The sequence below is a fragment of the Colius striatus genome, chromosome 1 (genome assembly GCF_028858725.1).
Source record: "Colius striatus isolate bColStr4 chromosome 1, bColStr4.1.hap1, whole genome shotgun sequence".
Classification (NCBI taxonomy): domain Eukaryota; kingdom Metazoa; phylum Chordata; class Aves; order Coliiformes; family Coliidae; genus Colius; species Colius striatus.
In genome coordinates, this window is record NC_084759.1 from 124254944 (window position 1) to 124281371 (window position 26428).

Genomic DNA, 26428 nt, shown 5'->3' on the forward strand with positions numbered 1-26428 from the left:
CTGCGCCTGCGCCCCACGGCCCCGCCTACAGGCCGAGGGACGGGCCCGGCTGGCAGCGGCAGGCGCACGGGCAGGCGCAGGGCCGGCGCGGCGCTTGCGGGCGGCAGGAGGGGCCTGCCGCAGGGGGCGGGAGCGCGTACCGAAAACGCCTGCGCCTGTGGGAACCTTTAGAACCTGCGCCTGTTCGGAACCAGGGCCGGAGTGCTGCACCCAGGGAGAAGGAAGGGAGCCCTCGCGCACCCTGGCACGATCAGGATGTAGCCGAGGGGTGGGGGGTGATAAACACAGGCAGGATAAAATACACAGGTAAAATACAAGGAAACTTTATTTTTGAGTTTTACCAAGATTTTGCTCTGTTTTTTTAATTTTTTTTATTTCTGTTTGTGGGGTTTGTTTTGTCTTCAAGCTGCTTCGTAGTGGACAAGTCCGGTCAGTTTTTGTATTAAAAAGGATCTTGATGGAGGTAGCTTTGTCTCTGTCCTGGCTTTTGCTTGGTCTTGCCTGCGCACTCGTCTCAGTAAACAAACTCAAAATAATATTAAGAACGAAAACTGGAATTCCAGGCGGAGGCAGTGAGCAGTGCAGCCAGGGTCGCCGTGTAACAGACATGGCGCTGCGGCCTCCAGTCACTATATACAGAGTCCATCATACATCCCCCTCTCGCCTAAGCACACTCCTTGCTCCAAGAGGCTGGCTGCAGAGAATGGAGTTTCTTCTTTTCCCCAAGACTCACGCAGCAGCTTTCATGGAGGGAAACAGCACCCAATCAGGAATGGCAGGCAGAGGGGTGGGGAGTAGGGGGGTTGGGGAAGGGGGGGGGGGGGGTCACTTCAGCTTAGCCGAAAGGTCAACAGCACTGGGCCAGGGACTCACTGCTGCTGGGCCACCTGTGGGGCGAGAAAACATGACTCGAGAGTCCATGGCTGGTCAAGGGGCTCCAGCTTTCTTCATGAAGCCCTGATGGCTCCCCTGATGGGTCACGCTGCTTAGGGACCAGAGAGCGTACGTACTTGTTGGGGGGGTGGGGGCGGAGGGGGCTCACTGCTGCGGTTGGCCAGCCGGCTGAGGATGTTGCGCTCAGACATCTGAAGGCGCACCGCCACCGGGGGGATGCGGGCAATGGTGGCGGGCAAGCGTGTCACATCTGCCTTCATGTCACTCAACAGCTCCTCCAGCTGTTTCAGAACTGGAGGAGAAAAGGACATCTGTTCAGAGGGCAAAGGACCAGAGGGAAGAGTGATGCTAAATGCCTATCCCACACGGACTTACCTTTGTGCAGCACAGCGTTGGCTGGTTTATTCCCGGCCATCGACTCCTTGGAGAGGTGCTGGTGGCTCTCAGCCAGGCATTCCACCTCTGCAAAACGTGTGTTCAGAGCCATAGAGGGATGAGATGGGTCTTCTGACATGTTCAGGTAGGCAGCTCGCCGCAACTGCTCCTCAATCACCAGTGCTTGCTCCAGGAGCTGCAAAGTGAGGCAGGAGCAGGGGAAAAAAAAAAAAAGGAATTAAAAAACATTAGTTGCCTGGAAAGGAGCCTGTTTGCACCCCCACTCTCTCCTGGTCCAGCTCTCCAGTGTCTCACAAGACAAGATTCTGCAGCCGAGTCTCCTCTCACCAGCTCCCCATTTATATAGAGTAATGCCTAGAGAGCCCAAAACAATTAAGGGCTCAATTCAGAGCAGCCGGGTAGACAAGAAAACCAGGCTATGTCTAGAAGACTACCATAAATTCTCATGGCTCCTTAGAGTCCATGCCAATTTGTTTGTTATTTTGCTCTTTCTTTATGGAGCAAAGGGGATGGAGCTCTTTCTCTAAACCCAAGTAAGGAGTATCCCATGCTACTTATAGGAAGAGTCTAAGCACTGTTAAGCAGGTGAGGGACACATGTGAGAAACTGATATGAATCCTATTAGCACAGATGAGCCAGACTACACTGAATTAATGTTCTGCCCTAAGACCAAGAACTACATGGCCTCTATTTGGGTCAGTCTTAAATTGTCTGAGGCAGATTTCGTACAGTATTTCTGAGTTCTGTTTATGCACATCATGTGGGTGGTAGCACACCCAGCAGGAGCTGTGATGGAAACAGCTACTTCAGCCTCAAGTCTCTTGCCTACCCTGTTGTTCAATAAACACGTGGAGAGCAGGACCTGAACCAAGCTCCCCAGCACTGTTTTTACAGCAAGGGGGAGCTCCTATCATGGAGTTACTGCACAAACCCAGGAAATATTGCCTATTCCCCCCACCATAAAATGACAGGGGCTACAGAAGCCTCCTCTTTCTTAGCAGAAGGTCTTGTTCCTAGAACAACAGCTGTCCGAAAGGCACAGAACAGAAATCCTTACCTTAAATCTCCTCGCCAAGAACTTATTCTTTATTTCCAGGAAGTTACCCCTGTTCATCTCACCCTTGAAGGGTTCATTGAGGATGGCGTAACGTGGATCATTCTGAATATCCTGCCAACGGGCATAGCCATGACTGAGATGGGATGAGCTCAGGCAAACAAAGGCAGCGAGAACAAGGGAATTCACAGCCCAGGCAGATAACAGTTCTGAAGAGGGGGTGGGGAGAGGGGGCACAGAGAGGGGAGGAACAGGAGCGAGGAAAAAGAATGAGAACTATGTCCTGCTAAGTCTTAACTATGCTGGCAGGAAACTACTCCTCCCACCATTGCTTTCACTGTTGTGAAAGAGGATAAAGCACTCTCTCCTTCAGCATACTCCAGCCAGACCCAACCCAGGACAGTCACCTCCACCATCACAGTTTATGTACAAGGGGAGAGAACCAGTCCAAGCTGTCAGGGTAAGGATACTTGATAATCCCAGCAAGGAGCCAGTAGTCGTGACGCCGATGCCAGATCTCGTAAGTCTTCTTTGTGACAGTTGCAGCACGCTCTTCGTTCTGCCACAGGGAATGTAGCTCTGGAAAGGCAAGACACACCACAACAATTGAAACCTAATATCATGAACACAAGCAGGGGCATATAAACAAGTTCAAGCATATAAGAGACTACTCATACCAGTGAAGCCACCATCTGCTATGTTGAACATAAAGCGCTGCTTTACTGCCTTCTTGTGCCTTTCATCTACTGACTCTTTCAGCATCTCACCATTCTGCAGCATCACCACATCTCTCTTATCATCCTCCTTTTTCTCATCTGTAGACACAGGAAGTCAGAAGAAAAAACATGGCAGATACCACTGGAAGCTGGACCCACAAGGAATCCTTGCAGGAGAGGGCTTAAGGAAGAGAATGGAGTTGTCACAACTCACCTTTCTCATCCAGAGTGATTACAGGAGGTTCAGGGGGATTCTCAATAGGTGCTCTGTCTTCCACTTTCTCCACATCAGCTGCAGGACAGAAAAAGATGATGAGATGTGGGTGAATACAGAGAGTCCAAGGTTTTGTTCTTCAGCCTGTGAAAGCTAACAGTGTTCCCTAAACTGTGTGCTCAAAGCCCCAGAATAGACTCCACTGATTGTCTACATTTATGCCAGTTTCTTTAGGACGAAGTGCTGCAGATGATACAACTTTAGGAAAATGGTATTTGAGGGGGAGAAGGGATTTATTGATGTTCAAGGTATTAAACAATTCCCTTAGAGATACCTTTGCTTTCTACTTCCATTGGCTCATCCGGTCTTTCCTTCACTTCAGGCTCATCTACTTTCTTCTCATCTGCTTCTGTGGAGTTCACTGGGGATTTTGCTTCCTGTGGCACTGTCTCCACAGGCTGAGCACATTGCTGAGGAGAAGAAATCAAATGAGAAGGGAGGTGAGGTAGTGCATAGGAACAGATGACAGTCACAGCAGTTTGGGAAGCAAAGAGATGCACAAAATTTACCAGGGCAATTCTGAGGACCTGAGAATTATCTTTCCAAGAACTTATCTCTCTCAAGTTGAACAATACAGAAGGAAAAGAAGTAGTGACATTTGCAATTCCATGAGGCAAACAAGGAACCCAACACTCACCTCCATGGGGACCTCTGTTTCAGTAGCAGAGGCATTGAGCTCCTTCTCTGGTTCAGATGACTCTCCTTGCTCCTTAGCACTGGCTCCTTCTTCTATTTTTACTCCCTCTTCTGTGTATTTCCCACCCCGGGACAGCATAGAGGACAAAAAAAGAAAGGCCATCAATAAGGTCTTCCCCTGTTACCAACCATGCATCTCCTTTGATCCCACAGATTAGATGCATCAAAATCAGACCAGCATGACTCAAGATACCCCCACTTTCCTTCTCACTAGGAATACTGGGCTTCTCACTGGTGTCAGCTCACCCAAGGCTAGTGTCCTCTCTTGCCTTTAAGGGCTTGCACATATCTTTGGCAGCCCTCCTAACATGAGAGCTAAGTTGATCTGCGTCCGCCCCCAGACCCCACCACCATAGCTCTGGTGAGGGGAACAGCCAGGATGAGGTCAGGACACAGGACTGTACAAGAGGGGAGCTCTCACCAGCTGGAGGGACAGGGGCAGGCGTATTTGGCTGCGTATCCCCTGGCGTCGAAGGAGTTGGAGTCTTGGGAGAGGGTGAGCTTGGCTGTGAAAGTTTCTTGTTCTCCTCAATCTCCGCCAGCTCTGGCATACTCCAGCGGCCATTCACATGCTCAAATTCCTGCACCTGCATGAGAGGGATAGAAAGAAGCATCGCTGTAAGTCATACAAAGCCCATTCTAAAAACCAGAAGAGACAGACCACTCAGCACACAAAAATAGGTGTGACAGGAGCGGCAACTCGCTAGCTTAGGACCCCAGTGACTGCAAGTTGTATGTAGAGCGAAGGCCTACATGGTTCTGCCAGGCACCTACCTTTTTTCGTATCAGTGACATGACCCCAATGCGAGTAAGGACATGCTGTCGAGAAAGACCTTCCCGTGGGACCCCATCTGCAAAGGTCTCTGCACCATCAGCTCCAGGTTCACACAAGTGGCGCATAAACAGCGACACATAGGCCCTGGAGCAGTTAGGAGACAAGCAATTAGACTATAAACATGCTTTATCTGACCCCTTCCAAAATGTACAGGAAATCACCCTGAGACTTCTAACCCATAATGACACAAACTGTGGGGTTCCAGGCTCCTTCAAGAGAGAGTTTTCTGACAGAACTGCCACATACATCAAGGAGACAGCTGACCAGAGTTCTTAAGCCAGAAACAATCATAAGCCCAAAAAGGACTCGGAGAGCATTCACTACATGCTTGCACGGCTATGCTACTCCCCTAAAAGCATTTGCTTTTGGCAGCTGAAAAGTCAAGTGCGAGGAACAGAACTAGGAAGAAACCCCCATTCTCTCCCACATGGAATCACCTAATACATGAAGGAAATATAGTCTAAGGGAAAGGCCAGGAAAAGCCCAGTTCTTGTTCTTCCCCAAAAGGACTAGGCATTGCAAGTATTCCATCCCTGACTAATGCAGACTCACTTGAACTCTTTCTCTGACTTGCCCCGGAGGTCCCGAACAAGCCACTGAGTGGTGAAGGCATCCTGAGGTGGCATTCCATAGCGCATGATAGCATTAAGGAAGGCTTTCCGCTGGCGAGCGTTGAAACCCAAGACCTAAAAGACAACACAGAGGTATGGCAAGAACCATAAAGAAACAGCTAGGATGTAAATGCTTGCCTACCTACCCTGGTACTAACTTACCTCAATGTTCCCTCCAACACGGGCAAGTAAGGGAGGCAGAGGCTTATCCTTATCATTTCTCAGGCCTTTGCGGCTAGGCCGACGAGCTGCTGAAGAGAAAGATGTAGCTAAGGAGGAGCGACAACTCCCAGGGTGTCACTGTGTGAATGCTGCCCTCATGGAACAGCACTGCAAAGCGTGTAAGCCACCAGAATCGAGTCCCAGCCGTTCCCGCACCCAGAAAAAGCAACCTAGGAACTCTGGCCTCACCACAACTTACCTTCAGACCTCTCATCGAAGTCCTCGTCTCCTTCCTCAGAAGCAACTGAATAGTCTGACTGATTATCTGACTGGTCATCCTGCCAGTCTGAAAGAAAAACAGCACGTGAGCCTGAGACGCTACTCCGTCACTCCCCAGCAACACGTACTTACACCCATTTCCCCCTCAGGTTCCTGCGGATTTGTACCTCTATCCTCCTGCGAGCCATCGTTGTAGTTAACTTGCTTGCGAATACGTTTGCCCTTGCCCAGGTTCCTGGCCAGATCCTCTTGTTGCTGTTCATAATGGTGACGCAGCAGTTTCTCCCAGTAATCAGGATCCACTGACTCTTCCTGCTTAATGATCTCCCGTTCAACCTCCTCTTCCTCCTGCCACCGAGAGGTAACAAATTTAGAGCCCTACACTTCAAATCTCAAACAGTCTGAGCAGAATTATGACCGACTGCCCTTAAAAGCATCAGAGATCCAATTTGCTTAATTGATCCTATACCACTTGGCAGAAGATACTAGCTGACGTCCACCTCAGACTTACCCCCATCTCCTCTTCACGAACCACATACTGGGCCACCTTGAAGGAGCTGAGATACTCATTCATGCCCTGAAGCTCTGTATCTTCTGTTTCATCCTGGTTCCGATCCAACAGACGCTCAATTGCTTTGTCATCATAGTGGATGACACTGCTGTCCTCACCTTCTTTGTTATCCCCTGAGGGAAGAGCACAGGCACAGTTGCTGTGTGGTTCGAGCAACTAGGAAAGGGTATGTCATCCTAGACCTCTCTGTAGAGCTATAATCAGCACTGTGCCTACAGTTGCTCGCTAAATAAGGAGCCAGACCTCCCCACCTCCTTCAATTCTACTCCCAGGCACTCACCCCCCTCAGTAGCCTCATCCTTGAAGAGCTCTTCAGTGCCAAACTTGAGAATGTCATCAAGTTCCTGCTTGGACATGGAGCCTGTCTTGGAGCCCAACCCTGGTCTCACTACCAGATGAGTTAGCATCATTTTCTTCTTGGCCACCTGAGTGATACGCTCCTCCACTGAGGCCCTTGTCACAAAGCGGTATATCATCACTTTCTTGTTCTGTCCAATTCTGTGTGCACGACTGAAAGCCTAGAAAAGAGATGTGCTCAGAACAGTCTAGAGCTACACAAGTAGTAGCACCACCCCACCTGCCTCCACAAGTTTCCCAGCTGCCTTCGTGTTGGATTTTAACCTTAGTGAAGTCTGGGCTCTGGAAGAATCCTCCACTATTTCACTTCCCATCTCTGCCCATCCTCAACTGCTCTGTTTTTGTATACTTCTAGAGAGGAAATCTCACATTCTTTCACTCCACCTGATGGCTTAATTTCCCTTCTTCTGCTTCAGGATTACTCTGTAGTAAGCTGTCTCATTCAGACTTACCTGGATATCGTTGTGTGGGTTCCAGTCTGAATCATAGATAATCACAGTATCTGCTGTGGCCAAGTTAATACCAAGACCCCCAGCTCGAGTTGAAAGCAGAAAGCAGAACTGCTGAGCACCAGGAGCTTAAACAGAAGAACAAAAGTAATCAAAGGATTACTCAATTACTCATTATCAACCAAAGATTTGTACCTGACTCACATCACCTGAGTGGGAATCACTACTAATTTAAGACTCCAGAAGAGCAATGGAAGACTTGGGGCATATTGACTGCTATGTGCATACAAGGCAACAGCATTCATTTTGCAAAGTAAATAGGGAATTCCATACCATTGAAGCGATCAATAGCCTCCTGACGCATGTTCCCAGTGATTCCACCATCAATTCGCTCGTATTTGTACCCTTCATGTTCCAAAAAATCTTCTAGAAGGTCCAACATTTTGGTCATCTGCAGATTGGAAAAACAACACCACCAAAGAGTGAGGGATAAGGGGATACCAGATCATCAGGTTCCTTTCTCAGACCTAGCCTTAAGGTTTTTCCACACATACCTGAGAGAATATGAGCACCCTGTGACCTCCTTCCTTAAGGTTCTTTAACATCTTCTGGAGCAACAATAGCTTTCCCGAGGCTCGAATAAGAGCACTACCATCATACATGCCATTTGGCATTTTTGGAGCTTCCTGAGAAGACAGAAAAGAAAGGGAGTGAGGGGTGAGGTAAGGAAAGAAAACAGTTTGAAGAGCTGTAGCTTCAGCTTAGTCCCTATCTGCATTCATCAGATGCTGACTCACATCCCATCATTTAGCTCAGCACCATAATGTGTAGCACTACTTATATGAAATATCAGTGCTATGCTATCCCTGTGCCTCTTTTGCAATTTGACTCCTAGGTGCCCTCTTCTTTCTTTTTTTTTAAGTCTCTACTCTTACTGTCTTCACCATCTTGCACGAGTCACAAGTCAGACTCCACCTGCCATACAAAGATATGGGAAAGGCCTCCCAGCATGTTGAAAAAAAACCACAGGAGCAGAGAGAAAGAGTAACCTCTCCATATACTAGAGAACTATCTCCTTGATATCGAGCGAGCAAGGAACTTGCTTATACAGAATGAGTTACTGGACATACCATAGCAGCCACAGGAAAGAGGTAGGGGTGGTTACAGCACTTCTTCAGATCCATAACAACATTGAGCAAAGAGACTTGGTTACCACCACCCCGAGCATTCAGTGCCTCAAAGTTCCTTGTCAAAATGTACTTATAGTATTTCCTGGAAAGAAAAACAAAATACAGCTCAGACACCCCTCATAAGAATGACTATCATATTTTCTTGCTAAACTCTTGCTAAGCTCTTGGCATTATCCACCATCTACCTAGGCTCTAACAGTGATGTTTGCTATCTCTTTATCCCTTACACAAGAGCACAGGTTCTCTGCTATAGTGGCAGCAGGAAATCTTCCTCCTATCCACTGTGTAGAAACCCATATTGCAAGAATAAAGCTGTTTCACCCTCCCCTTTGAAACAACAGAACACAGCAACTGTTGTTCAATAGCAGGTGCTCTCTTCATCCTCACACTCACTTCTGCATGGGGCTCAACTCCACTCTGACAATGAGTTCAGTCTTGGATGGCATATTCTTGAAAACATCAGCTTTGAGACGCCTCAGCATGTGTGGGCCCAGCATGTCATGCAGCTTCTTGATCTGATCTTCCTTGGCAATATCTGCAAACTCTTCTAGGAAGCCCTCCAAGTTGCTGAAGAGAAAGAAACACTCAGCAAAAGACACAAAGGAAAAAGAGAAAAAAAAATGAGGAAGGGGTCTGGAACGACAAGACAGGCAGGCTGATTTGCACTGCAAGACATACTGGAATCTCTCTGGTGTCAGGAAGTTCAGCAGGTGGAACAGTTCTTCCAGGTTGTTCTGCAGGGGAGTTCCTGTAAGCAGCAGCTTGTGCTGGAGGGAGTAACCGTTCAGCACACGGAAGAACTGAGAAAGTAGAGAGCAGGGAAGAAGTGGTAGGGTGAAAAAAAACAATAAAAACCAAAACATAACTGTGTTAAAGGCTTATTAAGTACTAGACCCTGAAAAAAAAAATGTCATCAAGCTAGGGTTCAGTTTGGATCACATAAGCTGTTTGGACAATTGCTCCAAGCAGTTCACATTCCATTGAGAGGCACTAAACTCATCTCATTTGGATCACTCCTCTGCACAGCTAAAACACACAACTGCAGCAAATCCTACAAGCCATCAGGTCCTGGTAGGTTACCTTTGCTCTTTAAGTCACAAGATCTTTCAAGACCACCAATCATTTCCAGACTGCTATACTATGTACTTTTGCTAAATTAGTGTTCCACATTCTCATAACTACTCTGCCTTGAGAATTCTAGAAATAGCTAAGTCACTCTTCCTATTCATCTCAATCCTGGCAACGTTCCAGAGCTCTGAACAAGCAGAGGAGAAAAAGAGCTAAGGGTTTGCCAATCTGTCTTTAAGGTAATTTGTGCCCATTCTCACAACAATGAAGTAATTCCAGCCAGAGGCAGCGAGCAGTTAGAAGTGCTGAACTGAAAAAGGTAGCCGTGCCATGTTCACCAACAGAAATTGACAATAAAGTGGTAACTTATTTATGAGCTTAGCCATTTCTTTGCTTATTTTACAATCAGCATAACACAAGGTTAAACTTAATGAAAGCAGCTGGTACTAGATGGCAAGAGAAAAAAAAAAAAACAGAGAGAAACCCACCATCACTTATGTTTTGGTTATCACACCAGAAGCATCCTTCTAGTGGCCTCCACGGGAATTGATTTTTCTACACAGTTGTAGTTAAAACCATTCTCATTTCAGATAAATGCAAGATATAGGAGTTATTGGTTATATGTACAAAACTTTGGTAAATAACCAGAGACAAGAAGCATCTCATTTATCCTGCAGGCAGACACCTGAAACCATCCTTACAAGACAGGAAACAGCTCTAGAAAAAGGTAGATTTAACGGTCTTGGTGGATAACCTATCATTGCTACTAGTCATTGCGTAACCTTGAGCTTTCACATCCACTTACAGTTAATGAAAGTTAATAGTAAGCATTCAGTACTACTTCCAATTAACTTCAGTGCTACGCATAGAATGGCATCCAGTCTTCATGCCTACAAGAGAGATCTGGAATCTGGACTGCAAGCACAGCTGTGATGTCTTGGAAAGATGCCTCATGCCAAAATCCAAAAAGCTAAAGCCATTTAAACAAAAAAAACAACCCATCCCACCCAAAAGAGAAAAATCAAGAGGCAATTTTGTCTTACAAGGTCTCCAAGACCCTATAAAACCAGATTTCCAATAGCAATTGTTTTTAATGTACTGAGCACAAGAATCCAGTTGAAGACAGACAAATTCATACTAGAATTAAGGCACAAAGACTTTAGGGAGGGGCTGGATCAAGAAAGTAGTCTAGTCTACCAAATTCAAACAAGCTTAGTTAAGGTGCAGCATCACACAGAAGCAACTATGTCTTTCAGCATCTACCTGGGCATTTTTTAAACACTTCTGCCCAGATCTCTCATTTCTGTAACATCTATTTAGTTCCACTACAGAACTAGATGAATGCAGAGAGCAAGCTTACTCTGGAAGAAGCCAATTATGTTCACATGGCTTGTTTTATGCTCAGTATGGTAAACCTTCTAGAACAGAGGTGGTGGAGATATATAATCTGCCTTCAGAAAAGCTGGTTTGAGAGAAACAGCAACATCCAGGTTTTTGTGTTTTCAGTGTATGCTATTCCAGTGCCTATTCACCAGAGAAAAAGCTGGTTTAACCAGAGATGTGTAAAAGTGAAGCTGGTGCCAACGATAATAAATTTCCAAATCACAGAATCCTAGATTGGCAGGGACTGGAAGGGACCTTTAGAGATCATCCAGTCCAACTCCCCTGCAGAAGCAGGTCCACCTAGATCAGGTCACATAGGAACATGGCCAGGTGGGTCTTGAAGACCTCCAAGGAAAGAGACTCCACAACCCCTCTGGGCAGCCTGTGCCAGGGCTCCCTCACCTGGACAGGGAAATATTTTTTTCTTGTATTTAAGTGGAACTTTGTGTTCCAGCTTCATCCCATTACCCCTTGTCCTGTTGATTTTTTTTTTTTTAAATAATGCATCAATCTTACCATTGAATGAATGGCTAAGAGTTGGCAGACAAATTTAGGGGCTTAGGAGAAGCTATCTAACCTTCTCAATACTCTCTGCCCGTTCCCTGCTGCTACATATGCCATGGCTATAAATCACTCGTGCTTCTCTGTACCTTAGACTGATTGTTCTTCAGCCTGTGAGCTTCATCCACAATGAGACAGGCCCAGTCAATAGAGCCCAGTATGGCCATATCAATTGTGATCAGTTCATAGGAGGTGAGAAGAACGTGGAACTTCACAGCAGCCTCCTTCTGCAAAGGACAGACATGGTAATGGGATAGGGGGGTGCCCCAGGACAAAGTAGGTGCAGTATTTCTCCATCACGTTATTCTGATGAGCCCTGGTCAAACAGCACAAAGAAATTTACTCCCACAGTTTCCTGTCACAAGATTAAAAATGCTACCCAAACCAATCCCAACCTTCTAATCTCCCGTTAATGTCTTAAACGCGAGTCTCCTCAACCCACTCAGTACCTGCTGCTTCTGACAGTTCCTAAATACAATAACAGAAAACAAATAAGCAGTGAACCGACCTATGTTATGCAAATCAGATTTGGAGAAGAGTGGCTCATAAAAAACCCTAAAGCTTATCTTTAAGTAGTTTATCATGGAATTTTAAATTTCTGTTGGTACTTAATGTAGTTCAGTTTGAAGGGAAGGCAAGGAGTCCACTCTGGCACTGGAAAAGCTTTAGCTCCCATCTTGCTTTTACTAGGAAGACTAAAGTTCTACAAAAACTAGCCACCTAAACCAGGCTCTTCCTGTCTGCACACAACACAATTTCTCAGTTGTCTAGGTATGGTCTTCACTGGGTTTTTTTGTATGTTTGCATTTTTCATACAGTGGCAGTTCTGATATTAACTTACATTTGCAGAAACGATGCACAATTTCACAGATATAAGTGAGATAAGAGGACTTGCCTACAGTCAGTATTACCTTAGTCAACTCTTTTTCCAATACTGAATTAGCTCAGACTAGTAGGAGTGTTTAAACAGTCTACAGCAGGAGTCTAAACACCCACTAGTCATCAATTTGCAGTTACCTCCCCTTAGAAACTACAAGTATAATCAGTTCCCAGGGATATCAGAGTATATGAACCTCAGCTGCTGAAAGATAGTCTACTGCAGCTCTCCTTGCAGTTCAGGCTTGCATTATACTAGAGTTCCATACCTTCATTCTGGATGCTTTTTTGCCTCCACGTATGGCATTATCCTCAAAAGTGAACTCATTCTCCCGGATGATGGCCCGGCTGTCCTTGTCCCCAACGTAGGTCACTACGTACATGTCTGGGGCCCACATCTCAAATTCTCGTTCCCAGTTAATGATTGTGGACAGTGGAGCACTCACCAAGAAGGGACCCTTCGAGTGGCCCTGTGAATAGAGTCAGTAAGAGCATTAGATGAATGCAACCACTTAGATAGGCAGAATTACCCTTGGTAGCAGTGCCCCTGTTCTCACCTCTTTGTATAAGGAATAGAGGAATACAGCTGTCTGCACAGTCTTTCCCAGACCCATTTCATCAGCCAAGATTGTATCAGTGCCCTGGGCCCAAGAGAAGCGCAGCCAGTTCAGCCCTTCCAGTTGGTAGGGATGCAAGGTCCCTCCTGTTACATCGAGGTACTCTGGTTGCCGGTCATACTTCACTGTTGGCTACAATGGAAAGAAGGAAGAGTTCAGATCCTTTACCTTAGCTAGACAGTGACTCCTTTTCTCAGTCACCCATATATTCCCTAGCGCAGATGGGGCTTCACAGATGACCAGACTAGCACCAGATAAAATTCCCAAGTGGCCAAAAGTATTCACAAAAAAAAACCCCAAAACAGTCAAGTGTCTCTCCTTTCCTAAAATAATCAGCTATATTAGATGGCTCCTAAGCAATAAAACAGCAACTTACATCTACTGTGGGAGTTTCAGGTGGCCTTTCCAGTTTCCGCATCTTCACTTTCTTTAACTTCTTACCAGGCCTGCCCTCTTCACCTCTCATCAGCTCCCTGTGCAGATACAGGCCCAAGAATGTGCAAGTTTAGTGGCTTTTCTAACAGACTGAGGTCAATTATTGCAAAGAATAAGAGGGCAATCACCCAGTTCAAGTAGGCTCAAGACAAAAGGGCTGGAACCTTCATGAACTGGTAGAGAGGCACAAGGTCCCTGCCCAAAGGAGTAATGGGTCAAAAACAGAAGGCGCATCTTTGGCTATCTCTATATATTAATCCAGCCACTGCTAGGGGCTGACATACTCCAGCAGTTTCTCTTAAGGGAACAAAACTTCTAGATACCTGTGATTCCAGTAACCTTGCTTATAGGCATCGTAATCTTGGATATCCACATCTTCACTTTCCCAGGATGCCTGGTCATAGGGTAGGTCTCTCCATTTAATCAAGTAGTGAACATTCCCCTTCTTATCCACACTGTGGAAGAAACCAGTAAGCCTTAAGCACAGTGAAATGATAGCATTCACCCAATCAACTCAAATGGGAGAGAAGGATTCCTTAATGAAGTAATAGAAACAGAAAAGCAATGCTTATCATACTCTAGAACTCCCAGTTTCCCCCAGTCATATTGGGTTTAGCTCATCCACCTTCCCTTAACCCTGCTTAAGGTCTTGACTGAAAATCCTCTTTGCTACCTCCCCTACCTGTGATTAAGGATCCTATGGATCATCATCCACTCGGGCTTGATCCCATATCGATAGAAGCGCTCTTCCATCTCAGCATATTTGGGGTCCTTGTTTTTTCTCTTTCGGCTTTTCTCCTCCTCCCCTCCGAAGTCCCCTGAGGGTGGCTCATCCATGTCATTTTTGCGTTGGTAATTACGAAACATGACCTGGCAGTGCAGCTCCAGCTGGGGTCAGGACAGGAGCAGTAAGTAGGTGTTTTTCTCTCAACTACCCAGTCCTTAAGACGTGGTTCAGTGCCCTCCACTCACCTGCAACTCTGACACCCAAGAGCAGTGCCAGTAGGACATGCCCTGCCATTTGACAAAGAACTGCCTTTCAGGCCGACCCTCCAGAGGCTTAGGGGGAGGAGCGTTAGGGTCTGCATCAGGTGGACGTGGTGGGGGAGGGCCAACTGGGGGTTGACCCCATTTCCAGATCAAGATCTTCTGCACCTTTCCTTTCAAAGCTGGGCACTGAAAAATTAAAGAGAGGTTGTTGCATCAGACTGTACGCACTCTAACACAAGTGCTGAGGAGTAGCAATGTTAACAGTCACAGTTCTGTTACAGCTTCATTGTGCAGATAAAATTTGGTTTTTGGACTTGAAGCTTTCATCCTCTTATCTCCAGCATTTCTTTGAGCTTTCTCCAGTTTCTTTCTGTTTTTCCCCCCTAGGATTGACAAAACCCAAAATGAATTCAGTATCTCAATGTAGTTGTCTCCCCAGGGCCATGTCAGTTCAGAAATTCTACATGAAATACAGAAATTGCCAGGCTTGATGAGCCCAGTAGTCTATCCAACCACAACTCCACTGAAAGCTTGTACAGAAAATACTTTGCTGCAGAACTATCAGTTCAGCATAGGGATACATCCTGAAGTAGCTTTTTTGTTCATCATTTGAAAAGTCCTTATCACCAAATGAAAGCACCTAATAGCATTTATAATACTTTATTTCAAGAACTTCCTGGAAGAGTGACATTTCTCCTAACCATCTACTAAGAAAGGGCTTGAAATTATAGAGCTTGCAGTGCAAAAAAAAAAAAGCCCAAAACAAACCTATTTGGCTCAGCATTGGTTTAATTTTTATAACTGAATTTGATTGAACTCATTCATAGAAGATCTCCAAGAAAACTGAGCCTTTGCATCCTGGACCCAAAATTGCTCAGCTGTTTGCCCATGGGCAAACGCCATCAGACTCTGATGGCCGTGACACCGTAACCCTGTTGTCTGGAGAAAGCAGTCAATCGACAAGTCAGAATCCAGCCACAAAAAGCCAAGTCTTTATGACTGATACAAAACTGAGAGGATCAGTTTTCAGAGGACTAAACATTTCCAGGGAAATACAGTGATCTGAAGGGATTAGAGGTTGATCACCTCTTGTAGCAGTAGGAGAATGGTACAAACAGAAACTCACAGTGCAGCGAGGACATAGCCACTCTCCATTGGGAATCTCTGGCAATGGGGGATTCAGACAGTGGATGTGATAGGATGAAGGACAGGCATCACAGCAGAGCAGCTCTCCACCATCCTTACAGACTCTGCAGAACTCCATATGGTGATCATCCTCTTCCTCGGCATCTCCCACAACATCCTCCAGGATTTCCTCACCTTCAGAATTATCCTCCTTTGCTTCCCACTGAATGCCCTCTTTTTCCTATAGGAAAAGGAAATCAGAAAACCAAAGTCCACATTTGTGGATTTTACTACCACAGAAGAGCAGCGTCAAGTCACCTTACATCCACCTCTCCATGATCTCTTGCACAGTTTGAGGGAATCCAGTACTCACACAGTGTGGGCAGCTCCATTTGCCTTCTGGGGCTTTCTCCATATCTGGGTCCAGGCAAACCATATGGTAGGCACGAGGGCAGGTATCACACAGTATAATTTCTCCCCCCTGCTGGCACACCTCACAGTAGTCCTGGTGATCAGTCTCATAGCCATCCACAGCCACTGTGGAGTCATCCTCACCTGTAGAGGGTTGTGAGGAGTTACAGCAGTATAAGTCATAGGTACAGGCTTTCCTACAGCAAAGGAGGAAGGTTACTCTCCCAACAGCCTATGTAGTAATACAGAGATCCAGAATCCAAAACTCTTGCTCTATCTATGTAAGTAAACAGGCCAGGGAGCAAAAGCTGGAACAGGTGTAAAACCAAACACTTCGTGCCTTTCATCCAGGAAAACTCAGCACACTGTTTGACCTACTACCAAGGTAAGAAAGAACTCCTGAGAACCTTTTCCTTATTAAAAATATCAGGTTCTTCCTTCATGAACAATTGTCCTCCCTCAAGTACGCCAAAAAGTATGCAAATTCTGCACAGACATTGCTCTAATCTTTCTACACACAGAGCTATGCTTCTGTCTCCCACAGACAGCAAGCATCAATACCTTTCTTTTTCTTCTTGCCAGCTTTGAGTTTTTTGCGACTGCGGCTGCTACGGCTTGTAGATCCATCTGAAACAGAGTAGCTGTTGATGCTGGCATCATCGAAGTCTGACTCCACATCCAGATCATCATCTTCACTCTGAGGCAGGTAAGGAAAAACAAGCTATGCTACTCAGGCATGCATGCTAGAGGCGGCAATCAGACATCCCAGCACTTCCAGTATGTTGTCACCTCCTCAGAAGGACAAGTAAGGAGCATCACTTACTGATGATCTCTTACGCTTGGAACCAAATCCTCCTAGTTTGATTTTCAAAGGTGCCACCTTCTTTGTTTTAGGTTTCTTCATGTCAGGAATACGAGGACTGGCCTTTGGCTTCCGCCGAGCATTGGGTCCTGCGAATAGAGGGGCCTGTGAGTCAGAACCACTGCCTTGACATCACTCACCCTCTACTATCTTGCCAGATTCTTCAACTTACCTTTGCCCTCCTTTGTCTTGGCTTTCCTGAGTGGCACATCTACAGGGGGCTGCGGCAGCACAGCATCCACATTTGTCACCATACTCTCCACCACTGCAACAGCTGCAGCTGCAGCAGCTGCCACAGATGCACCTGAACTTCCTTTGAAGGGGTTGTTTGTGCTGAACTCTCTCCATTTGGCTCCTAATACCATCATCATCTTTGACACTGCTATTTTAGGGTTCTTGGCTGCAATAAGTGGCCTGTGAACAGTTAAGGAAGGAAGAGTTACTGAATCACCTTGAAATCTAGATCATTATCCCTCTTCCCACTGCCACCCCCTATCAGCACCTCTATCTCAAACTACATTCCTTTCTAATCTTTGATCTCAACAGCCAATGAATCTCTCCACTCACATCTTTTACTGTGTGGAGGATGCAAATGCTCAGGGACTTTGAAAGTGAAATGGAATTTAGCATACTGCAGAAGAAAGGGAACTGGGAGTGGGGACTTGCCTCATCTCAAACACTGAAAACAAAAAAAAAAAGTGAATCAGTTATTTTACTGTTGCTTTAGGTTTTGCTCTAGGTATGACATCAGCATTTCTCATGTGCCTCAAGGTTCCAAAAACAAGGAACCTAGTCCCTATCCCATCTCTTTTTTCGCTCTAGAGGCCTTCCAAGTGCAGGCTTGCAATTCACCTGACAAACTGGCTGAAAGCTTTGTAGTTGGTGAGAGTGCGGTAATCCTCCTCTGTGAAGATATGATCAATATCCTCCATGCCCCAATCTTCCAGGAGCTGAGCAGATGACTTTGGCTCCTGTGCAAAGAGAAACACAGCAACTTTGAGAAAAAGCTCTAGTTCTGCTCTAGGAAAGAGCAGAACTTTCACATATTTACAGATGACCCAGTGGGTTAGGCACAAGGAATTTTTCCCCATCCACTTATGACAGCCATAGGACACAGCCTCAATAGTACATCAGTAGAGGCGGAAAAAGTCTTTGGATTCAATATACATCCTGGGTGTATTTAAGGCAGAAGAGGGAAAGGAATACAAAGCAGGAAAAGGGTCAAGTCAGGCAGCTCTAGCAGAGGAAGGGGAGACAGAACAGCTCCAATTCCAGGTATTGTTTACAAATACATACCACAACCATCTCCAAAATCAGATACATGGGAAAGAGGAGCAAACAGTCAGTCAACAAGGTAGCTTCTCACCTTCGAGTCATCATCTTCTTCCTCTTCTTCCTCCTCCTCTTTGCGCTTGGCTTTGTTCTTCTTTTCCTTCTTGGGCCCTAATTTCTTCTTTTTCTTCTTGCCAGGGGTGTAGTCACTGCCCTCACTGTCAGAGCGCAGAACCTCCTCTTCTTCCTCCACAAACTCATTCCCCTCACCAGAGCTGTCCCCTAGCTGAGGGAGGGAGAGAGAAGATGAAGCAGCTGTGAGAAAATACTCTCCATAAGCACTAAACACCACACTCTTCCCCAAGCTTTAGAGGGTTCATACAAAGGATTGCTGCTGTAGGCCAACAACAACAGTAATCACCCTCATCCCATGTATCCATACTTTAGAGTGTGATCTTGGGTGTCCTTTTCCTTACCTCCTTCTTCTGACGCTTGCTGAGCTTGGGCACTTTGGGTTCCTTTAGTTTCTTGGGCTTCTTCTTTTTCTTTATTTTGGGTGTCTCGGCCTCTGACAGAAGCTCTTCTTCTGGTTCTTCTTCAGGCTCTGGAGGGGAAGAGGCAACATGTCTTATTCAAACCCCATCTGTGCAGTACAGCATAGCCCACTTTGAAATCACTCAAGGTATCTACTTCTTGCTACATAGTTAAAAAACCACAGAAGTGTTAACAACTGATTCTTCTGTTACCCTTCGCAACAGATACTAGGAAATCTTAAGTTACCACTGCACATGGTTCTCCCCTTCCCCCATCACCACCTATTTCCAAAGTACTTCTCCAAGCAGAATTGCACTCAGATCTTGGAGATCAGAAGCTTGCCACAACCCAATGAGAAGCAGAATGAGCACAGAATAGATGGCCACATGTAACTAGGTGAATACATTAAATAATCTGATCAGGATACTGTTTCAGTCCATGGGTGTCCAGCAAAGAAACCCACAACTATCCAACCTCTTCAGCAGTACAGAGCATCCTACAGCTACGTGCACAACATAGGCCAGTAAGCTGACACTTGTTCTCCTCTATAGGAAAGTTGTTACTCAGCAACTCTACACAGCCTTCCCCCAACCCCCTACCTCTGTGCCAACAGCTAGCAAGCCCGCTGCCCAGTCAAAGAAGAGAAGAGCGTGTGCCAGCTGCCCACCACTGCCTGTCCCCCTTCCCTTGCCCGCCTGCCCCTGGCCTAGGAGGGGGCAGACAGGCAGCCCTTCCCTTTGTGGCAGGCTGCAGGAGCAGCCCGCCCTCCTTCCCTCCCCCACCGCCCCGCCCACCACACACACACAGTCACTCCTTCTCCCTCCAAGGGAAAATGGCCTCCTGACCACAGGAGCTGGGCAGGATAGAGGAAGCCACAGGTCAGAGGAAGTACCGTGGCCAGAGGTGAAACTGCAGAGGTTGAGCCCTCAGAAACTGGGGTCCCATGCCTGGCGCCTGCACCGTTTCCAACTGATGGATGTCCCTTCACTCCCATGGTCCTGAAACTCCAAGTCCTTCAGGCATCTCACCTCTTCTTCCCCAAGTTCTGATTTAAAGCCTCCAGTGTCCCATCCCTTACAATGCATTACCTAAAACCCCTCCAGTCTGCAGGGATTTAAAGTTTTTCTTCACCAAGATTCTCCTTACAAGGCATACTGACAGTCTCCTTCTGCCTAAGACTTCAAAGGTGCCAGAAAACTCTAAACAAAAAAAACCCTAAGAAGTCCACAACACCACCTTCCCCCTCCAGTTACAACATTTCTCTTATACAAGACTACAGCATGAGTTAGTAGGAAAACTGAAGACAAGTGTCTCACAATCCAGCACTTCAGGATATATATTACTCCTTTTCACAAGGATGCAAAGAATCCAGATGTGTGTCCACAGAGCAAGTCATCAACTGCAGCAACAAGGAAATCCAAAACATAAGAGCACCCAGGACTCTAACTCAAGTGATGAGGATGCAAACACGGGGGAAAAGGTAAGATACAAAGACTACAATAAAAGCAAAGGTGAGCAAGCAGCAGAGTAAGAACCACAAGAAACCTCAGTAATTGGGTGTGGTGATGAAGGAAAGTGGGTCACGCAACAGCCCAGGGCAGTTTGCTCTGGATGTCAGCTGGTCTGAGTTCCCAGATGAAAGAAAGGGAGGCATCCTGCCCTTTCATATCCTACCCCCCTTCCCTCTCCCCATTCACAAAATATGCAACTCGCAGGCATTTTGGTACCCTGTCAGAATTGGACACTCTGCCTCCACCCCTTACACCTCCTTAAAGCGTAAGCCCTAACAACCTGCAATGGCTTGGAACAAAATCAGCTCCACACGACAAAGCCATGAGCATCACACTTTGAAGTAATGCTCAGACCTGGATATCAAAACCAAAAATATGACTCGCAGTGGGAAAAAAATAACCAAACCGGCACATCATGTATTTCACATATTCAGCCTGAGGAAAGCGTTACCCCCATTTCCCATGCACATCCTGCATGCTCTCAATACCTGGATGCTGGGGGATAGCATTGTTCAATAGGATCTCCATATCATCATCATCGCTGCCTCCTGAGCACGGTGACGGAGATCCAATGCCTGATGCCATGTCCTCCAAACTGGGGGAGGCCTGGGCTTATACAGGGTGTCTACTTCTCGCCAGTCAAGCGAGAACTACTTTGCTGAAAAGAAAGAGAGAAAGTTATAGCAGATCTGAACTCTGTTTTCCCAAGCAATAGTGCTACCAAGAGGAGCTGTGAGAAAGCTTAGACAGCAACTTTAATAGATTGGGAGCCTACGGATAATAGAAACACTTGGCAGCAAGTATCCATTTAAAGTTGCGATGAAGCAGGTTTTGAAGACACTAGATATTAAACTGAGTCAGCAACTCATCTCTGGCGGGTAAGCCAAAACAGCTGTCCTATAGAAAAAATTCTCCTGTCCTCTGCAGCCTGCTGCCCTCGGTTATTTCTACCTCGGGCTAGGAGATGGTGGAGTGGCAGAGAAGGCAGGTGTGCCTCCCTAAGAGACCTTGCGCCAGTCGGGACGCTGTCAGCGAGCCGGCGGCCGGCGCGGGGCAGGGTACGGAGGACAGCGGCGGAACGGCAGCCGCCGGCAGCCTCTCCAACTCGCCCGCCTGAACTTGGCGCGTCGGCCGCGAGTTAACACTGCTGCAGCCGGAGCGGCAACCCAGCGTCGCCTTCCTCCTCCTTCTCCTCACACAAAAGGCAGAGCAGGTTCGGTGGCGCCGGCAGCCCCGCGCCGCTGCCCGCCGCACCCGCGCCCCCGCCCGGAGCGGGGCTGCACGGCGCAGGGCGGGGGCGGCGGGGGTGGGGGGGCAGCGTCTCGGCGGGGCACGGTCTCTCGGGCGGGGGCGCGGGGCGGGGCCGGGGAAGTCCAGCTCGCATGCGGCGAGGGGCCGCCTTCCCCCAGGGACAAGTGTCGGGCGGGGGCCAAACCGCAGGCGCTGGCCGAGGCTGCGGGGACCGGCGGGGCTGCCGCTCCCCGGCGCGGTGACGGGTGGGGGAGGGGAGGGAAAAGTCCTGCGGCCGCTCGGGCACAGGGACGGCGCGGACCCGGGGGCACTCTGCGGCCGGAGGCTGTCGGGGGAGAGGGAAGGTGTGCTCGACAGAGAGAGGGGCTCCGAGAGGGGACGGAAGGCCCGGCCCTGCCCGCCCCTCTTCCCTCCCGGCTGCTCACCCGGTTCCAGACCCCAGCTCCTCTCTCACCACGGCCACTGCTGCTGCTGAAGGGAAAATGGCTTCGGCCCCGGCACCGCCTCTTAAAGGGGAAAAAACCCGGCCAGGCTCCGCCCCGCTCCCGCCTCCATCCCATAATATGCCCCGGGACCCCGGCAACGGGCCCCGCCCCCGTATCCCCGGCAACGCCCCCCCCGCCCCGAGACATCCCATAATACTCACCCTCCCCTCAGAACTTCCCACTCACTGCCCGGCTCGGCATCCCATAATAATAACCCCTCCCGCCGGGAACATCCCATAATATGCGGGGCGCCCCCCTTCCCCCCCACCCCCCTCCCCGGGATAAGCATCCCATAATACTCCCCACACTCGCACCCCTTCGCTCCGGCATCCCATAATACTCGCCCCCCGCCCGGGACCCCGTGCCGGGGCAAGGCGCCCCCCGCGGCGCGGACCGTCGCCCGCACGCGCGCCACCCGCCCTGCCATCCTATAATAGACGCGTCCGTCCTGCGGGGAGGGGGCGCGCATGGTAGTAACCCCCAGAACATCCCATAATAGTCACACCCCGGGCACACATCCCATAATAGACACTCCCCCCCCTTGCCCAGGCAGGCATCCCATAATAGTCGCCGGGAGCCACCGTCCAGCCAGGCATCCCATAATACTCGCGGCCGCCCGCCCCTCAGCCCCTAGGGCTCCGCCGCCGCGCCGCCGCCGCCCCCCAGCCCACCCCAGCTCCCGCCCTGCCCCGCTCGCCCCACCTGCCCGCCGCCCCGGGACCGTGCCAGCAGCCCGGCCCCAGGCTTTCTACGCCGCCGTCAAGGTCCCGGGGCACGGGGCCAGGCACACAACCCGGAGCGCTCTGGCATCGCCCGGCCCCTGAGCGCCGCCCGCCCGCTGACACAGGCCCCAGGCGGCCCGTGGCGGGCAACACCCTCCCGTGGCCGGAGGCGCTGGGCCCCGGCCGACAGCCGCGCTCTGGGTGCCGAGAGCCCTGCTGGCTTTCCTTCCCCCACCCCGCATCCCTCAAAGGGGCACGCGGCCTGTGTGGCACATTCTGGCCTTCACATGCACGGTGGGCTGTGGCCAGCCGTGCCCCACACCCTCTGCCCGCAAGGCCCCTCTGAGGCTTCCCGTCCCCAGCTTGTGACACCCCGCAGCACAGTCACCGCCAGCGTTTGTGTGTGTCTGGGGAGCCCGCAGCGACTTCCGCTGCCTCCCCACCGCAAGGGCGGGCCTGCAACACGAGGCTTCCTCCTCTTCCAACTGGTGGTACCCACAGAACTATCTGTGCCCCAGGGATATGTGGCGTCTCCATGTACCCCATTGCTCCCTCTCACCCCGCACCTGGTAGACCAGGAAACTCATCGTGTAACTATCACAAGTGTAACTATCATTAACTTCGCATTAAAACGAGTCACAGACCATAATTCTGCCTGTCCCCCATTTTGCAGCTTCTTATCACGAATCTCAACAAAGAGGCACGGTCCTGTCTGTCTCTCCTGGTAAACACGTGGGTGACACCGATGGCGCATGTTCCTCCACAAACAAACGCCCCTGCTGCCCTGCGCCCAGGGGTGCACATGCATGTTTAGCCCAACCATAGTGAGAGCTGCCAGAGCACAAGTGGAGGATTTACTGTTACGGACTGGTTACAGATCCCGTAACGTGAGTCGTGCTTTGTCTGCCAGACCACACCAAAAATATGTCCACTCATGCACTGGGCAGACAGGTGCTCTGTGATACCACCCCATCACCTCTGACTGTCGGCAAACTACCTGCACGCACAACCCCTAACTGCCCGCCTCCTTGCTCCAGTGGCTCTCTGCTGAGATACTGCCGAGCTCCACCATCTTGGCCATGTGCTCTTCACCACCATGTGCTCAACAGGACATGTGTGTGCAGCCACTCTGCAACACGAGCTGCTCATCACATGCACATCCATCCTGGCTAAAACTAGACTGTACATCCCAAAATGCTGTTGCACTACTCACCTTTTTGCACGTATAGGAATCCTGCTGACCCTGCAGCCCCTCGCTGGACACACGTGTGCTGTCCCTCTCTGTCTATCTTTGCTTGAGTGACGATGACACTATCATTTACCTTGGCTCCACAGAGGAAAAGCAGTATGAAAAAGCCATGCTACTGTTCCACAGCGCCTATCCATCCTCTGCATGGATCGCACCTTTCAGGACATCCCACACAGTGGGTAAATGCCACTGCCAAATGCATATGGACCTACAGGACTTTTCATTCCCTCTTTTGTGTGCTGACAGCTGTAATCCTCCCTTATAGGACCCAGGTGGGCTGCCACGCCAAATTCCCATGCTGAGCAGCCCAGCCCCAACTGATGACATCCGGACTCCGTGTGCACCTCTTTATTCTGGTCATTTGCCAGCATGGGGGAGAGGTATGACACTGGTGAAGACCCCACCGAGGGAGTTAGTTACTGGGGCTGTCTCTACCAGTGCTCCCTCAGGCTCCTGCTGGCAGGGTCACGATCTGAAGAGGGCTACTGGCTACCAGTTGGGCAATATGTACATCAATGCCTCGACCACTAAAGCGTCAGGCTCCTCAACGAGCCACTGCTTCCCCAAATTCTTACTCTATATGACACCTGAACACATTTTTATCATTTTCATCGTGAATATTTTTTTTGCCCCATCAAATTGCTCCATCTCACCTCTGGCTCCTTTTTCTCTGCAACTTGCAGTTTCTCAGCTGGTGAAGCCTTAATTTTCACTGTAAATAAAAATCCATGCAGGATATAAATGGTTATGATTAAGGTGTTTTTAGTGTTTGTGGGGGCCAAGTAGATTAAATAGATTTTTTTTTGTTTTAATTAGACTTTTAAATGTTTTCCTTTGATGACGACACCATGAGGTAGGTTCCCAGCTGTTTGGCTGCTTCAAACCTGGAAGCTGCCCTCCCTTACTGTGGTTGGACTACTTACCCTGTTTAACTGAGTCTTCTGAGTTTATAGCGCTTGCCTTGGAAACAATTACAGCAAGATGTGAGCAACAGAACCTTCCCTACCTGCTGGTGGGTGTCAACACCCCAAACGTCTCCCCCCAGCACACTTCCGTTGGGGAACATGCCTGCGACACCCCCTCACTTTGGCACTGCACCCATTATGGAAACCCAAAAACCAACCAGAGGACCAGGGCACATCTCTGCCTGGCTCTGTGTCGGAGGGTAGCTGGTTGGAGTGGGCTCCGTATCCCCATAGCAGCACGCTGGCACAGCCTCTGAATGATTTCTGTAGTTTTGTGCATGGTCCCACAGGGTTCAGGTCCCTCAGGTCTCAGCCTCGGGACCCAGGAGAGAGTCCAGTCTCTTCTTCCTGCACCTCTCAAGTGACCTCCCCTGTCCCGGCTTTTATCAGGCCCACAGCCCTTTCTTGGTTTCACTTTCAACAGAGACCTGTTTCTCATAGGTACCAAGAGGAAAGTGTTACATTGTTTCAACCTGGTAGTCCTTAGGTGTTTTCACTTAGGCCAGAATCCTCCATTCAGTGCTGCCTGGTTTGCAAGACAAGGGTGGCAGGGGGAGGGACTCCAGAAAGGGAAGAAGGGAGACTTTCCAGGCTAGGAATGTAGGACACAGATAACAACTGTAAGCATGACTTGCTGATGCTGCAGACAGCATGATCTTAAAGGTCAATTTATGGTCTCTCAGGTTATTTTTTGTATTGGTCTCCTTCCAACACCAAAGCAGACGTGTCGATGGGTTTAGATGCTGGATGTAGTGATGCTGCCACTGTATTGCTTCATCTGGGTTGTGGGACACAGACGTACTTCTGTTCTACGCTTCTTCACTTTTGCTGTTCCTCTGACAGTGCGTTGCTCTAGCCCAACTGTAATATTAGTTTTGTCAGGTTACATACAACCCATAACATGAAAAAATATGTTTCAGTATCAGTGTAAAACTGGCATCATCCGATATATCCATAAATGTGCTACTGTTCCTCAGAGGCTGCAGGTAGATTTCACCCCTTCCTTTAACCTCATTTTGACCATTTGCAGCTAATGCGAATGGACACACTCACATTGTGTTTTCCTCTCGGCAGCTCTGTAGGCTCTCCTGACCATATTGGTGGCTTGCCATGACTCTGAGTCGAGGTTTTATGGCTTCTACTAAGTAACCCTGAAGTTTTAAGGGTTTCTGTGAAGCCTTGCCTTTTGTTTTTCTTTGGGAAGACAAATAATTTTGCCTCAAACCATTCTGAGAGGGGAGGAGTATCAAACTCCCTGGTAAGTAACTTTAGTAAGAAAGGGGTCCAAACTTTTACTCAATATTTGGTTACTATCTCAGAGTCTGTATCTCTTCAACCCCTCTCACCCTCTTTTTAAAACTATCTTGTGAGAATCCTGTGTCCACAACACTAACCGAAGCAATTGTCCCAAATTCTGCAGGTCTTCCCCAACACTACAAAGCTCTTTGCTCTGCGTGATGTACTCCTCTCCACCTCCAGATTTCTGCAAAGCCTCCACAGCAAGCTAAGGAAACAGTATATGATACATTTTCATTGTTGCTTTCTTCATTGTGCTTCCCCCTCCCTTCCCTTCTCTTTTTTGTTTATTTGTTTTTTCATAGAGAAACGTGAGCTTATTTGGTCAGCA

General features: G+C 48.5%; 2 protein-coding genes and 1 non-coding gene across 8 annotated transcripts; all 3 read right to left on the reverse strand.

The window, feature by feature from the left end:
* Positions 1–323: 323 nt before the first annotated feature.
* Positions 324–22709, reverse strand: CHD4 (chromodomain helicase DNA binding protein 4). 6 transcript variants are annotated; one of them, XM_062005895.1, is made up of 40 exons: positions 22568–22709; positions 21806–21851; positions 20618–20787; positions 18561–18688; positions 18179–18370; positions 17665–17783; positions 16985–17226; positions 16774–16901; positions 16512–16647; positions 15913–16094; positions 15541–15780; positions 14397–14600; positions 14107–14312; positions 13748–13879; positions 13366–13462; positions 12930–13121; positions 12642–12842; positions 11586–11723; positions 9163–9284; positions 8878–9051; positions 8425–8566; positions 7849–7980; positions 7628–7745; positions 7298–7422; positions 6769–7006; positions 6429–6601; positions 6085–6265; positions 5898–5984; positions 5639–5727; positions 5418–5551; positions 4805–4949; positions 4452–4617; positions 3972–4081; positions 3609–3744; positions 3275–3352; positions 3022–3159; positions 2815–2923; positions 2348–2480; positions 1270–1465; positions 324–1186 (listed from the first exon to the last, which is right to left on the reverse strand). In XM_062005895.1, the coding sequence occupies exons 3-40, from the start codon at positions 20712–20714 to the stop codon at positions 987–989; spliced, it is 5760 nt and encodes a 1919-aa protein (XP_061861879.1). In that variant the 5' UTR covers positions 20715–20787; positions 21806–21851; positions 22568–22709; the 3' UTR covers positions 324–986. The 6 variants fall into 6 exon arrangements, with proteins under 6 accessions (XP_061861879.1, XP_061861871.1, XP_061861894.1 ...); XM_062005887.1 differs by having other exon boundaries at positions 21806–21884; XM_062005910.1 differs by lacking the exon at positions 22568–22709 and having other exon boundaries at positions 324–887; positions 1011–1186; positions 21806–21919.
* On the reverse strand, positions 4285–4424 carry LOC133624738 (small Cajal body-specific RNA 11). Its single transcript, XR_009818088.1, has one exon. It is a non-coding gene; the product is annotated as a small Cajal body-specific RNA 11 (non-coding RNA).
* On the reverse strand, positions 21087–22334 carry LOC133626894 (Krueppel-like factor 16). Its single transcript, XM_062008865.1, has 2 exons — positions 22180–22334; positions 21087–21705 (listed from the first exon to the last, which is right to left on the reverse strand). The coding sequence occupies exons 1-2, from the start codon at positions 22332–22334 to the stop codon at positions 21087–21089; spliced, it is 774 nt and encodes a 257-aa protein (XP_061864849.1).
* Positions 22710–26428: the final 3719 nt, after the last annotated feature.

Bases quoted from the DNA above. Each gene is read 5' to 3' on its own strand.
- CHD4 (XM_062005895.1), bottom strand. From the start codon at position 20,714: ATGGCATCAGGCATTGGATCTCCGTCACCGTGCTCAGGAGGCAGCGAT. The intron at 18,689-20,617 runs GTATTGAGAGCA...CTTCCCCTCCAG, and splicing joins TGCTATCCCCCAGCATCCAG to AGCCTGAAGAAGAACCAGAA. The intron at 4,082-4,451 runs GTGAGAGCTCCC...GGAAATACACAG, and splicing joins TGCCCCTGTCCCTCCAGCTG to AAGAGGGAGTAAAAATAGAA.
- LOC133626894 (XM_062008865.1), bottom strand. From the start codon at position 22,334: ATGCGCGCCCCCTCCCCGCAGGACGGACGCGTCTATTATAGGATGGCA. The intron at 21,706-22,179 runs GTGCGAGTGTGG...CTCCCCCGACAG, and splicing joins TGGGATGCCGGAGCGAAGGG to CCTCCGGCCGCAGAGTGCCC.